This window comes from Salmo salar, chromosome 19 (assembly GCF_965601325.2).
Source record: "Salmo salar chromosome 19, fSalSal1, whole genome shotgun sequence".
NCBI lineage: Eukaryota > Metazoa > Chordata > Actinopteri > Salmoniformes > Salmonidae > Salmo > Salmo salar.
Genome location: NC_138309.1, coordinates 56,027,680 through 56,041,751, shown reverse-complemented (window position 1 = coordinate 56,041,751; position 14,072 = coordinate 56,027,680). Strand labels below are relative to the sequence as shown.

General features: G+C 43.4%; 1 protein-coding gene across 4 annotated transcripts in view; it reads right to left on the bottom strand.

The window, feature by feature from the left end:
• Positions 1-14,072, bottom strand: part of LOC106579024 (vesicle transport through interaction with t-SNAREs homolog 1A) — a 196,018-nt gene that overhangs the window by 85,306 nt on the left and 96,640 nt on the right. For all 4 annotated transcript variants that reach the window (XM_014158428.3, XM_045702455.2, XM_045702457.2 and 1 more), the window contains one exon: positions 314-384. In XM_014158428.3, the coding sequence (XP_014013903.1) occupies positions 314-384 (71 nt within the window). The remainder of the gene's footprint in view (positions 1-313; positions 385-14,072) is intronic.

Below are 14,072 nucleotides of genomic sequence, written 5' to 3'. Positions count from 1 at the left end.
TAATGCTCAGTCAGTGTGTGTGTGTGTCTGTCTGTCTGTGTGTGTCCGTGTGTGTGCACCCGTGTGTGTTTGCTTAGACAGTCTTACATCACACATGACATCATTGCATGGGACTCACAATGCTTTCATGAGTACAGCACTGGATGTTGTTCATGTCCCTAACCAACTACAACGCCTTGTTGTCCTCAGCACTTTGTTCTGGCCTTCAATCTCACTGTCCTTCAAGCACAGGCTTTTACACACTCATTAGAGGCTAACCGTTCATGTCCAGTGTCTGTGCACTGCATGTGTGTTCGCGCACAAGTGTACTCACCCGATCTCTGGATCTCTGGATCTTCTCGCGGTCGGTGTGTAGGTTAGCCAGGATCTCTTGGCCCAATTGTTCTGAAGAACAAGGAGAGGAGAAACACAGTTATGTTAGCATGGCTACGCTGTGCATTGGTTGCACCGGTCTTCCCTTTGATTCCTCACTGAACATTCACTGAGAGAGGTTCAAGGTAAGTCTTTCACTTAAGGACATGACTGACTAAGTCCCGAAATTGAACCAGTGACTTAAGTCCATGCTCTGCTACTGTTGCCAAATAGTCTAGTCCACAGCTATAGAGGACAGACATTGAGGTGTGTTTGTGTGTGTGTGTTCGCCAGCAGACAGCTCGCTATGCTGCCTTGCGCATGGTACTCATCCTGGAGCTACAGCACAAAAAACTAGACGGGACACACTACCCTGCTGAACACCAGCTTGAGTCAAGCTAAAATCTGACCGTGCTCGGTCTCCTTCAGCCAAGCTCTATAGAGTTCAGATCAACCAGCCCACTAACTTCCCAACATTAGGGAGCATTGTCCCAAACCCATGTTGGGCTTAGTTAAGCCTTACTGAGCCTAGCTAAAGTGAGCCTGGATCAGCACCATTAACTTGAACACCACTAGCAACTGATCCTCATTCCGAGGCATATTCTTATAACAGATACATACTCAGAATAAAACAGAACTATATGAAATTCTATTCTATTTGAAATAGTTAATATAGGTAAAGATCTTCATATTAAAATTCTAACCACTGCTTTAATGATGGCTGAATTGAATCTTCAACTTCTAAAGGTCTCAGTCAGGATATGCTCAGATGAATGGAAAAGATGTTCAAGGCCTCACCGCTTTTCTATCACTTACAGTATATCACAATTCCAGTATCTCACAACAATATCCCAGGCTGCACACGACATCCTGCTACTGGAATCCAATCAGCTGATGCAATATTCATAAAACCACTCTTAAATGCTGCTCGTCTGTCGTGGATGTAAGCACTTTAAAACGCGCACTTCTAAAACGTCGCCAATAAGACGTCTGACAAGCTCGTCAGTGGTCACTGTCATTTCCTGGTCCCTTGGGTTTGGCGGAGAGAAAAAAAACAACACCCAAAAATGTAAAACTAAAAGATCCCACCACTGCCACCAACTGTAAGCAGATACTGCATTAGGGTTAGAAATGAGGGAGGGAGAATTTTTGTTGTTGTTGCCCGGATCAAAGACGGCTTTCAAACGCACCAAACAATCTGGCGTAAACAACCCACTCCTGACTAGATTACACTACACAGGTGCGGCACTCCAAAGAGCCCACGTGCCGCTCTGCTTGTTTTGGGGGAACGCCGCAGAAAAATGGGCTACATCTGGCAGCTAAACAAGAGAGGAAGGAGAGATCGCAGAGAAGAGGAAGAGAGAAGGGGAAGGGGGGCTGTCGAATGAGTGACGCTTGTACTCCCCTTTCCTCTCCCTTCCGTTCCCATCAACGGGAGCACAACACGTCTCTTTCTGCCTTCATTCATTTCTAAATCAGGGACGAGACAGATTGAAGGATACACAGATTAAACAAACAGTCACATGTGACAAATAGGGTCGATTAAAAGGCTGAATGCAGGTATTAATAACCTTAGTAATACACGCCTCCCACTCCCCTCCAAAAGAACAAGGGATAAACAGGGAACGGAGCTGTGGCAGGAAATCTTCTGGAAAGACAACTAGGCGCCTCCATCCGTCTCTGCCTGGGATGGGGCTTAAGACAGATGAGGGTGACAAGTGCTACACAAGTCAAGCCACATCGTTATTGGCGTGGAGGAAGACAGAGAGCGCGTTATTGGAAAAGCACACACTCTGACTGAGAAGACGGATGAGAGCGTTGCGGAAGAATAGGGCCCAATGATATCCTACTGTATTGACAGGGGCCGAGGTGCGAATGTAGTGTACAGGACCTCGGTCTGAATAATATAGGCCTACGTTCAAGTAAGGCCATACACAATTAAAAATGGTTAACGGATGCACTTCACTTTTCAAAAAGTGAAAGTTGTACTGAAAAATGTCCGCTCGGATTATGGCTGAACTATGCCTCTTTTAGCCTCCACAAGAGGGCCTCTCTTGATTAGGTCACTAGGTGTTGAACTAAGGCTGCTATGGTATTCTACGTTAATTTTCTACTTTTTTTGCTCGCTTGGCTCACTTTTCAAACAATGAAATCGGTTAAACATTTAACACAATTTGTATGGCCTAACTGAGAGACGCATAAACACATAAAGGGAGAGAAAGACAACCCTCTCAGACGCCAAGATACCTTTCAGTGGGTAAGAATGGGCCTTGTGGATTCAGGTTTCTCTCCATTCTCATGGCAGTACTGCTGAGAGGGGCTGTGTGCCTTGTTTCCTAGAGTGTGCTAGCTATCTAATGCAGAGGACTATCATATTTGGAGACCCTATTCGATTTTTTTTATTCAACTCAGTCTGGTATGACAACGGTAGCCCCTATCTGCAAAAGCACGTTGTCTGCGGAAAGCTGAGTATCTTGGCTATTGATCTGGTGTGACTTACTACAATATATGGGCATACAAATGTATAAGGGCAGGCCGAGCCGATGACCTCATTTCAAGATGGCTGCTACCTACATTCCGGGTTAGCGTTGTGAAGCATAAACTAATTAAACACGGAATACTTTAATTCACACCGAAAGCCGGGGACTCCACAGATCATGAGGATATCTTATTTGTCTGCCTGTGACCTACCGTTAATGATCACCAGCCCAGAGATTCAAATTGTTTATTTTACACGTTTTCAAAACAGGAAACATCTTACAAGGTAAGCTTCGATTTGGTCTGTGTTTGAGCTACATGGGGAAATGAATCCTTAGGTTGGTAGGAACAAATCTAGCCTATTGCCAATGTTATCTGACGATGTATGACTTAGCCTTCCCTGTGGCTCAGTTGGTAGAGCATGGTGTTTGCAACGCCAGGGTTGTGGGTTCAATTCCCACGGGGGACCAGTAGGAAGAAAAAAAAAAAAAATTTATGAAATGTATGCATTGACTACTGTAAGTCGCTCTGGATAAGAGCGTCGGCTAAATGACAAAAATGTAAATGTTAATGTCAACATTGAATGTCCACCAAGTGACTATATCTTTGCGCATGAAAAATATGATAAATACTTAGATGTTCCCAGACACCACCACAATGTTTGAGAGAGGTTGGTGTTGTAGAATTTTTTTTTTTTATAGTTAACAATAACTTTTTTGGCACATCCAGTGTGCAAAAACAGTGCAATTACCACATTTGGACACTTTGGAGAGGTTTAGGGACACTTGAATGTACCCTGGATACCCCATAACACCACCACAATGTTGGAGTGAGGTTGATATATAGACATTTTGACACGTGCCACTTCGGAGAGGTTTAGAGACACTTGTAAATGTCCCATGACCACACTTACTAAAACATCTGCCCATTTCTAGTTGTTAGGTCTATCAATCCCATTTTTTGTTGTTGATATTGTTCACATGTTGTGGAAGCCATCTGATGTATTTTCAGCTCTGGGAACCAATAATTCACTTATAGCTGGTCAAAGATTATATATATATATATATTGTGTGTGCTTGATCTTGTGTATTTTGAACTGTCACTCCTATCCATCTGATCATTTCCTCATCATCTCCCAGATGTCTTCTTTCCAAATAGACCAAGTTTAGACATGTCAGAGTCATGTAATTACACATGAATAGCAGTTACTTTTGGGTATGTCTATTTAGGCGGACAAAGGCAGCCAATGAGAAAATGAAGATGAATTACTTGATATGGATAGGCTACATTATATCAATTTCCATGAATGTTAAACATGACCCGCTTCCACTTTTAACAACATTCTCATCAGCAAGCTAGGCTACATGTACCACAGCCACCACAACTGATTAAGTGCCATCATTTCTATGGCTGCTAACACAGCTACAAATCCTTCAACTTACTACTGCTACTGATGAAGCGCATAACCACTACGCCAACAACAGTGTAGACAGCGTCTCCCCTACATAGGTAAGTTGTAATTGAATGTCATAGCTGAGCTGGTGTGCTGTAAACTCAATCCCGGTATGATGAAGTGTCCCCAGAGCCGACAGACTGTAGAACACAATAAAGACTCTGGTTTCAGCAGCCAGGCCCAGGGCCACAAGTTCAAAGAGAAACATGTCCCTTAGCTGTGTAACCACAAATGGATGTTGCCATTAAGAATTCCCTCACCTCACCACACACAGTCCTGTCCCTTCCCCACTGGACCATTAGCTGTGTACACACACCGCCTCCCCATGGGAGGGCTATACCATCTACCCAGCTCCTCCATCTTCCTCTCCCTCTGTATCTTTCCATCTTTACTTCTCGATCACTCATACACAGAGCCACTTGGACCTCTATACAGTACATTTGGATTTCCATCGACAGTATCGGCCTCTCTCCCTTTACCACAGTCACATTCAAAGCAACAAGCTCTCAGTCTCACGTCAGAATTAGGCGTTCATCCATGTTTCTCAAACTTCAAATTTCAAAGTGTTTAAGGTTAGGCATTAACTCTGAATGGTTAAGGTAAGGGTTAAGGTTTGGGATAGGCTTAAAACTAAAATCTAAAAAACAACTTGTATTGCTGGATTTGAACTTGCAACCTTTGGAATCAGAGGCAGATGCTTACGCCCATCCTCCATCCCCAAAACAGAAACCTCTTGAAGGGAACAGCGCTCACTGTTACCCCTAATGGCCGGTTTCCACGTCATCTCCAGATGTCCTCATAGATGGAAGGACGTGGAATCCTGACCTGTATCACGGTGACCTGGCTGTTCAGAGAGTAAGGGTAATGTAGACAAATTGCCAAATCTGTTACCTGGAAAGGGGAGATATCGTTGAGAACTATGGGCTACATTTTAACTATCGGCTACATCATTTAGCTACTGTGGAGAAGGATGAAAAAAGGCTTTTCTAATAACGTCTCCTCCCCTGATGACATTCCTTCCTGAAAACAGGAAAAAAGGAAAGATTTCCCCCCAAATCCATCTCAATGTAGGCTGTATTTACGCAAATACACTTCAAGTACGTCTGATGACACAATTCATCATCATGTACAGAATCTCACATTGAAATAGAGGTGTTAGATACTTTTACCTGTAACAGTTTGTGATGTTTTGACAGCTCATCGCCAGGCGTATGTTCCGTAACGGTCCGTTACACTACAGACGGCACTGTGTCAACACGTCATAGTTTCTGACAACGAGTGAGAATTGTAAAATATAGAGGGATTGGATCAGAGAAAACTAACAAACAAAGAGAAATCAAGCTACTCTAACTTAGAGTTATTATCATCTGAAACTATTTATGAACAGTCATGACCTTTTCCACAATAATGGAAAAGGACTTACTGTGTGAATTGAACGCTGAGCTAAATGAAATTCACTTCAAATTCAGAATCCCTGAAACTTGCCTCTACGCTCAATGCACTACCACCAGACAGAACAACCATAGGTTGGCCAAAACACTGGAAAGAGGGGGTTGTGGGGGAATAATAATTTCCTGCTTATGGTATGTTCCAAACTTGTTGCTCGTTAGCATATCAAATATTCCCCTCCTGTTTAAGAGACTGTTAGCAATTTAAATGACGCTGGCGCTAAGGCCTTGCTCAGACTCGCTCGCTAAAGATCCACATCCCCAAAGATACATTTAACAAGCCTGTTACCAAAAAGTATGAAAACGTAAGCACTCACTACTGTAAGTTGCGCTGGATAAGAGCGTCTGCTAAATGACTCAAATGTAAAGGCTAATTACTTTATTACATTACAAGGTAGCCTAGTGGGCCAGTAACTGAAAGATTGCTGTTTTGAATACCTGAGCCGAAAAATCTTTCAATGTTCCATTGATCAAGGCATTTAACCCTAATTTGCTCCAGGGGCACCGTCCTACTATGGCTGACCCTGTAAAACACATTTCACTGCACCTATCCGGTATGTGACAAAAAAATACTCCACCACTACAATCACATCCCCACTGGAGAGCAGAAATGTATATGTATTAACTCATGCTCTTTAGGGAGATTAGCAGAACTGACTAGATAAGAACGAATGGTGCATAGACTCAGTTTAGCTCAAACAGATAGTGATAAAATTCAATTGAACAGTATCCAAATCAACCTTCCTCCTGGTTCTTTGGCCTAGTGTTGGAAGAAATGCATTGGGTCTCACCCATAGAGACAGATAGAGGACTAGTGCCCAAAAGCCTGTTTTAGCATGGGCAGTGCCATTGAGGACTTTGACCATTTTGAAGTAGTCAACTGGGTGGGACTTCCTATGGGTTAAGGAAGTATTATCCCCGGGGGAAAAAGTTCTTATTTTGTACACTCCCCTGGATCCTTTTATTTACACTTATCAAAGTTGTACGCGCGGAGGGATGTTTGTTATGCTGAGCCCACAGGCCACGTGTCTAGTCTTGGTCACACTGACTGACCTGGCTCACAAAGTGAAGTGGGCCAGAACCAGGTCATTGGGGGTCATGCAGCATCTGGTGAATGTACAGTGGGATGCTCTTACATGTGAATGTGTGGTGGTGGGTACAAAGGGGAGTCCAGCTGACGGCCCTCACTCGAGTGGGTGCTTATATTTGTCCTATTGCACACATGTACAAGTGTGTATTACATGCATGTGTGAATGTGTTTTTTTTTGGCATATCCCAACTCCCCGAGACACCAACAATGACCTGGGTCACGGCCAAGGTCAGACATTACCAACTCCGACCGCGGAACAATGAGGGTTAAGTCCCTTCCTCAAGGGCACAGACAGATTTTTCACCTTGTCGGCTCGAGGATTCGAACTAGCGACATTTCGGTTACTTGCCCAACGCTCTAACCGCTAGTATGACCAATAGTGTGTAGTCGGCATTCCATTTGAACAGCAGTGGCGGGATAAGTATTTCTTTTCTTGCATGAGTTTGCATAGATGTGAGCAGATAGGGGTGAATACCAAGCAGGCAGTGCACTGACCAGCCCTGCTTTGGGCCTTTGTCTGCATGTGTATGATGCTATGAGCAGCGCCGTGGTGGGCAGTCAGTCCGGGTGCATTTCTGAGGCTTTTCTTCACTCTGCCGGGCCGTGTTTTATTCATGGCCTGCGCCCTGACCCCGCAGAGCTCCTGTTCTGACAAATCACTTCTGATTAAGACAGATCTCTATTAGCCACTCAACTTAGCCTATTCATCATCCCCCCCCCTTTCCCATTCTCCTCCCTCGCCTGTCCGTCAGACCGGAGCAAGACGCAAAGGAAATGTTCCGCCGTGGTTTTAAATGGCTGATTACGGACAATTGGCGGATGGAGAGATGTAAGGGAGTCTTATGGGTGATAAGACGCAGGTTTAATGGGTATAAATGACCAGGCCGACTAGGAGGACCAGCTGGTAATAGAACCATTTGTTTCAGGCAGAACAGGAGTGGGAGAAAAACGAAGGCTGTTTTTCTCCAATTGAACTCCCTTGCCTGCCTCCCTCGCCACCTCAAGTTCAAACACTTCTGTTCTCATATTGACTTTTAACAGTAAGGTCCCTCTCACTCGTCCTGAATGAGAATAGATGAGGCTCGGAAGCGAGGCCGGTTGTTTTAGATTTATGAAATGACTCAGACAAGCACACATACAGACGCGGCTGTAGACGTGGCCTTAGACCAGACATACACACTCAGATACCCAGGCACAAAGCAATGCACCAGCTTACAAATAAAAACAAATATTAAAATGTGAGGGAACTTTAACGTTCAGCATCCCATAACCTACTTGTAGTGTAAAAACGTAATTATTCACTGGGTGGTTCGAGCCATGAATGCTGATTGGCTGACAGCTGTGGTATATCAGACCGTATACCACGGGTACGACAAAGCATTTCTTTTTACTGCTCTAATTACATTGGTAACCAGTTTATAATGGCAATAAGGCACCTCAGGGGTTTGTGGTGTATTGCCAATATACCACGGCTAAGGGCTATATCCAGGCACTCTGCGTTGCGTCGTGCTTAAGAACAGTCCTTAGCCGGGGTATATTAGCCATATACCACAACCCCCTCGGGCCTTATTGCTTAAATACACGACTGCACTGATGACACTCTGTCTACTTGAGGCAAAACTTCTAAAATCATCAAGTTAAAACAGAACCAATATATAAAAGCAGTTCAATAGCTGTAAAGTCTTATTGTTTAAATCCCCAAAACAATACTAAATTAACCTGAACCACAATAGCGGATAGCAGAGGGAGTAGAAGGAGGAGGGGGGAAATGGGGAAGGTTTCCGTCAGCAAATTGCCTGGACTTACTGAACCATCCAAATTAAAACTAATGGACTTTGGGCCACACTGTGATTGCCTCAACACACAGACGTAACACGGGAACAACACAATACAGGGCCTTCAATTAAAAACAGGGAATTTCCACGGACGGCTGGTCAGCCCCATACATCTACAGTATCCCCGCAGCAACGCTGGTCAATTCTATGGATCAAATGGACTTGACTGATTAATTCCATTTCCACTGCTCCCGGAAATATTTGTACGCGTTGATTCAGCTTGTGGTCAGAATGCGTAGAGCATTTATGAAGTGGTGGAATAAAAACAAATATTGTTCATACAGTATAAACACAGACTCCTTTCAGCCCTCTCTCGGTAGTGTGGATATAATGAAGCCATAGACTATGGAAGAAAAGATGCCTGTATAATAAGCTTCACAACAAGGTGAAAAATCTGTCGATGTGCCCTTGAGCAAAGCACTTGACCCCAATTGCTCCAGGGTCGCCGTTGATAACGGCAGACCCTGGCCGTGATCTCACTCTCCGAGGGTGTCTCGGGGCGAGTTGGGATATGCAAAAAAACACATTTCCTAATCACACATATGTATAATACACACGTGTAGATATTTGAAATAGGACAAATAAGGACAACAAATTATTATTATTAGCGTATTACTTACAATATGTAGTGGGGAATACATTAAAGCTTATCATTTGTGTAATGGAGAATAGAGATGACTATCACAGTACAAACTAAAGACATTCTCACAGCTGACAAACGGTCTCCATGTAGAAAGGAGAGAAATTGAAGCTGGATAGAAAGATGACGAGAGATCACAGGGAAAAGATGGAAGATGAAAACATATGACAGAAGATGAAAAAGTATGAAACAAGGATGAAGCACCCCTAAACTTGGCGGCTGCAACGGGAGGTATATACCTGAAAAACCCCAAACATCCCATTTACCCTCCTTGAGCAGTGGAGGAAAGAAGTTTGTCAGTTTAAGGAAACGGACTCGAGGAAAATACGGGAGGGGGAAGAAGAAACTTGACATTCCCCCGTTTCTTTTTCAACAGTTTAGGAACGATAATAATCGCAATACTCTTGATTAAAGGCTTTCACGTCTCTAATCAGAAAGTTGACAGGCAGATCAAAGCGCGCAACATGATTTTTTTTGCCTTTTAATTATCTGTACAACACCATACCTCAGGCTGCTCTTCCTCAAACTCTCGCGAAAGATGGCAAAGGAAGATCTAACAGTTCATTATCCAATAAGAAGGAGAAGAGAAAGAAAAAAAACACTCCACACACAACTATTTTGAAGGGCTTTAAAGCAATCTTCACAATTAGCAAAGACCTGGGGGAGGCCTGTGGTCCTCCATTAGCACGTCCCAAATTGAAACACCTTAATTATGTTTGTCAAAACGGACACCACGTCACCCTCATTTGCATGTTTTGACAGGGCCCGTTGTGATTCAAGACCCCCCCATCGGAACACAGGGAGTATTTAACAGATTTCAACACCTACTGATTATACAGTTTTTCCCTCTGAATAAATGAAATGACTCATTCATTTGTGCTTTGTTTCAGATCCTTTCCCCCTCCCCAATTATCGGAGAGAGTTAAGAGTATAAGGGAGCCAAACAATAAGAAAGGTGTGCATAGGGAGAGTGCTCACTAGGGCTGTGGCTGTGACGAAATTTCCTCAGCTGGTAATTGTCAAGCAAATAACTGTCGGTCCTCACAGTAATAACCGTTAATTAACATAAACACATTAAGCATCTCCTGGCTTCCAAAAAGTCTAATAAATAAATGTAATATAGCCTACTCCTTCACAATAAATCCATGATTTATTTTAGACAGGTCTAAAGAAGCATGATCTGAAGAAAACGTAGTCTACTTCAGAAGAACAGCATACTCTGAGTTGTCCTTATGTTAGGTCCTGATGTGGCTGTGCCAAATGGCTGTGGGCTACATTAGTTCATTTAGCAGAGAAGATTTGCTTAGAATTAATTATGAAGAATACAATTGAACAATATAAATATTTTATCCAAATGATTTGAGGGAGTGCGCACATTTGGCTATTCTGTGTTGAGCGGTTAATAAAGAAATATGTACTCCTATATACTTATTTTAGAGTTATTTTGTAACTTTAGTTGTTCTACAAACATTGGGCTATATGTTTTGATGTTTAATACATTCTAAGGCTGCATGATGCGACTAATGATGATTTGAAAAAGGTTGCTTGAAAGGCATGAGCTCTGCTTTGGGTTTTTTTGCGCCGGCTGTACACATTCCAATAGTCTCTCATTCACAATTTGACAAGCACTTGATAATGCCTCAATTTCACGGCGGCATCCCCTTTGTGGCTGTAATGCACTCTAGAAAAATGTCATACCTTTTGCGGCCTTCTCCCTGAGTGTGCTGCATTGTGCCCTTCTCCCTGAGTGTGCTGTACAATCCGAAGCGTCTGTCACTCACACGGCTCTCAGTCACATGATCAGGTCTTTCTCACAGGCTACAAGTGAAGACAGACACATCGGGGATGCAACTGCACGTGTCCTTATCCAATTCCGAGGTGCATATTGAAGATATTGGAAGAACAACATGAGTAGGCCTCACGAACAGTAAAAGCACTAGCCTATGCCAATCTACTATCCCCCATAGTAGAAAAGTTGACCTATTCTATTCTGTGCGAGAAATAAATATTCCAAACATAGTCTGGGACAGTTGTGGGATTAACAAAAGTGACAGCAAATGCAATTATGCATGTAATGCTTTTATTATAAAGGTGCTTTTTTATGAGTGAAAATTCTCCCCCCCCAAACTTAAAATTCACGCACTGCTTATGTATTAGTTAGGCTCTACACCCCTTGTAAAGTGGATTAATGTGCTTCATTTTAAGAAGTTATTTTGCCACTTTAGTTGTGATACAAACCTTTTAAAAACATATAGGCCTATGGGCTAGACTACATGAGGTGTGCAACTATGATTTGAAAAACTTGCCAAAATGTTTTATAAAAGGCATTGTTTCTTATGCTGGGCATCATTCACAAGTGATAATATATCATTCACAAGTGATATGCTTGATTTAATCTTGTCTTTACAGATACTAAATAATATATGTGGGAAATTTGTTTTGATTTATAATGTACCATTATCACGAACCTGTATCGAAACAGGGGCAGCAGGAAAAAATACATGTCATCTATGCACTTAAATAGCAAATGGAGGATGCTTTTCCCTGTGGTTTATTTTCATGCCAGCCAAAAAACATCGAATCAAATTGTATTGGTCACATACACATATTTAGCAGATGTTATTGCAGGTGTAGCGAAATGCTTGGGTTCCTAGTTCCAACAGTGCAGTAATATCTAACAATTCACAACAATACACACAAATATAAAAGTAAAATAAGGGAATTAAGAAATATACTGCTCAAAAAAATAAAGGGAACACTTAAACAACACAATGTAACTCCAAGTCAATCACACTTCTGTGAAATCAAACTGTCCACTTAGGAAGCAACACTGATTGACAATAAATTTCACATGCTGTTGTGCAAATGGAATAGACAACAGGTGGAAATTATAGGCAACAAGCAAGACACCCCCAATAAAGGAGTGGTTCTGCAGGTAGTAACCACAGACCACTTCTCAGTTCCTATGCTTCCTGGCTGATGTTTTGGTCACTTTTGAATGCTGGCGGTGCTTTCACTCTAGTGGTAGCATGTGACGGAGTCTACAACCCACACAAGTGGCTCAGGTAGTGCAGCTCATCCAGGATGGCACATCAATGCGAGCTGTGGCAAGAAGGTTTGCTGTGTCTGTCAGCGTAGTGTCCAGAGCATGGAGGCGCTACCAGGAGACAGGCCAGTACATCAGGAGACGTGGAGGAGGCCGTAGGAGGGCAACAACCCAGTAGCAGGACCGCTACCTCCGCCTTTGTGCAAGGAGGAGCAGGAGGAGCACTACCAGAGCCCTGCAAAATGACCTCCAGCAGGCCACAAATGTGCATGTGTCTGCTCAAACGGTCAGAAACAGACTCCATGAGGGTGGTATGAGGGCCCGACATCCACAGGTGGGGGTTGTGCTTACAGCCCAACACCGTGCAGGACGTTTGGCATTTGCCAGAGAACACCAAGATTGGCAAATTCGCCACTGGCGCCCTGTGCTCTTCACAGATGAAAGCAGGTTCACACTGAGCACATGTGACAGTCTGGAGACGCCGTGGAGAACGTTCTGCTGCCTGCAACATCCTCCAGCATGACCGGTTTGGCGGTGGGTCAGTCATGGTGTAGGGTGGCATTTCTTTGGGGGGCCGCACAGCCCTCCATGTGCTCGCCAGAGGTAGCCTGACTGCCATTAGGTACCGAGAGGAGATCCTCAGACCCCTTGTGAGACCATATGCTGGTGCGGTTGGCCCTGGGTTCCTCCTAATGCAAGACATTGCTAGACCTCATGTGGCTGGAGTGTGTCAGCAGTTCCTGCAAGAGGAAGGCATTGATGCTATGGACTGGCCCGCCCGTTCCCCAGACCTGAATCCAATTGAGCACATCTGGGTCATCATGTCTCGCTCCATCCACCAACGCCACGTTTCACCACAGACTGTCCAGGAGTTGGCGGATGCTTTAGTCCAGGTCTGGGAGGAGATCCCTCAGGAGACCATCCGCCACCTCATCAGGAGCATGCCCAGGCGTTGTAGGGAGGTCATACAGGCACGTGGAAGCCACACACACTACTGAGCCTCATTTTGACTTGTTTTAAGGACATTACATCAAAGTTGGATCAGCCTGTAGTGTGGTTTTCCACTTTAATTTTGAGTGTGTGACTCCAAATCCAGACCTCCATGGGTTGATAAATTGGATTTCCATTGATTCTTTTTGTGTGATTTTGTTGTCAGCACATTCAACTATGTAAAGAAAAAAGTATTTAATAAGATTATTTATTTCATTCAGATCTAGGATGTGTTGTTTAAGTGTTCCCTTTATTTTTTTGAGCAGTGTATATCAATATTAGGACGAGCAATGTTGGAGTGGCATTGACTAAAATACAGTAGAATAGAATACAGTATATACACATATGAAATGAGAAAGCAGTATGTAAACATTAAAGTGACAAGTGTTCTTGGTAGGCTATACTCCTGTACTAAATATAAGCAATGTGCTAAATATTAGGAAAGTAGATAAATAAATATAGTAGGCCTAGCCTATAGAAAGATGATGGGATCCTCCTATTTTTAATAGAGGCCATCAACACTGTTTTCTCACGCAATTGCATAGCCAATAGAAATGTTGCGCAACATGAGCTCATGGGCTCTAATTAAGTGTTTGATTAGATTTTCGATGACATTTGCATTGATGTCAGAGTGATTATAGGGACAATAGAGTGCTGAGTACCAGGCAGTTAGCAAGTGTGGTAGGTTACTAATGACCAGCAGCAGCATCAGAGCTTGGAGAAGCCTAATTACCGTGACCA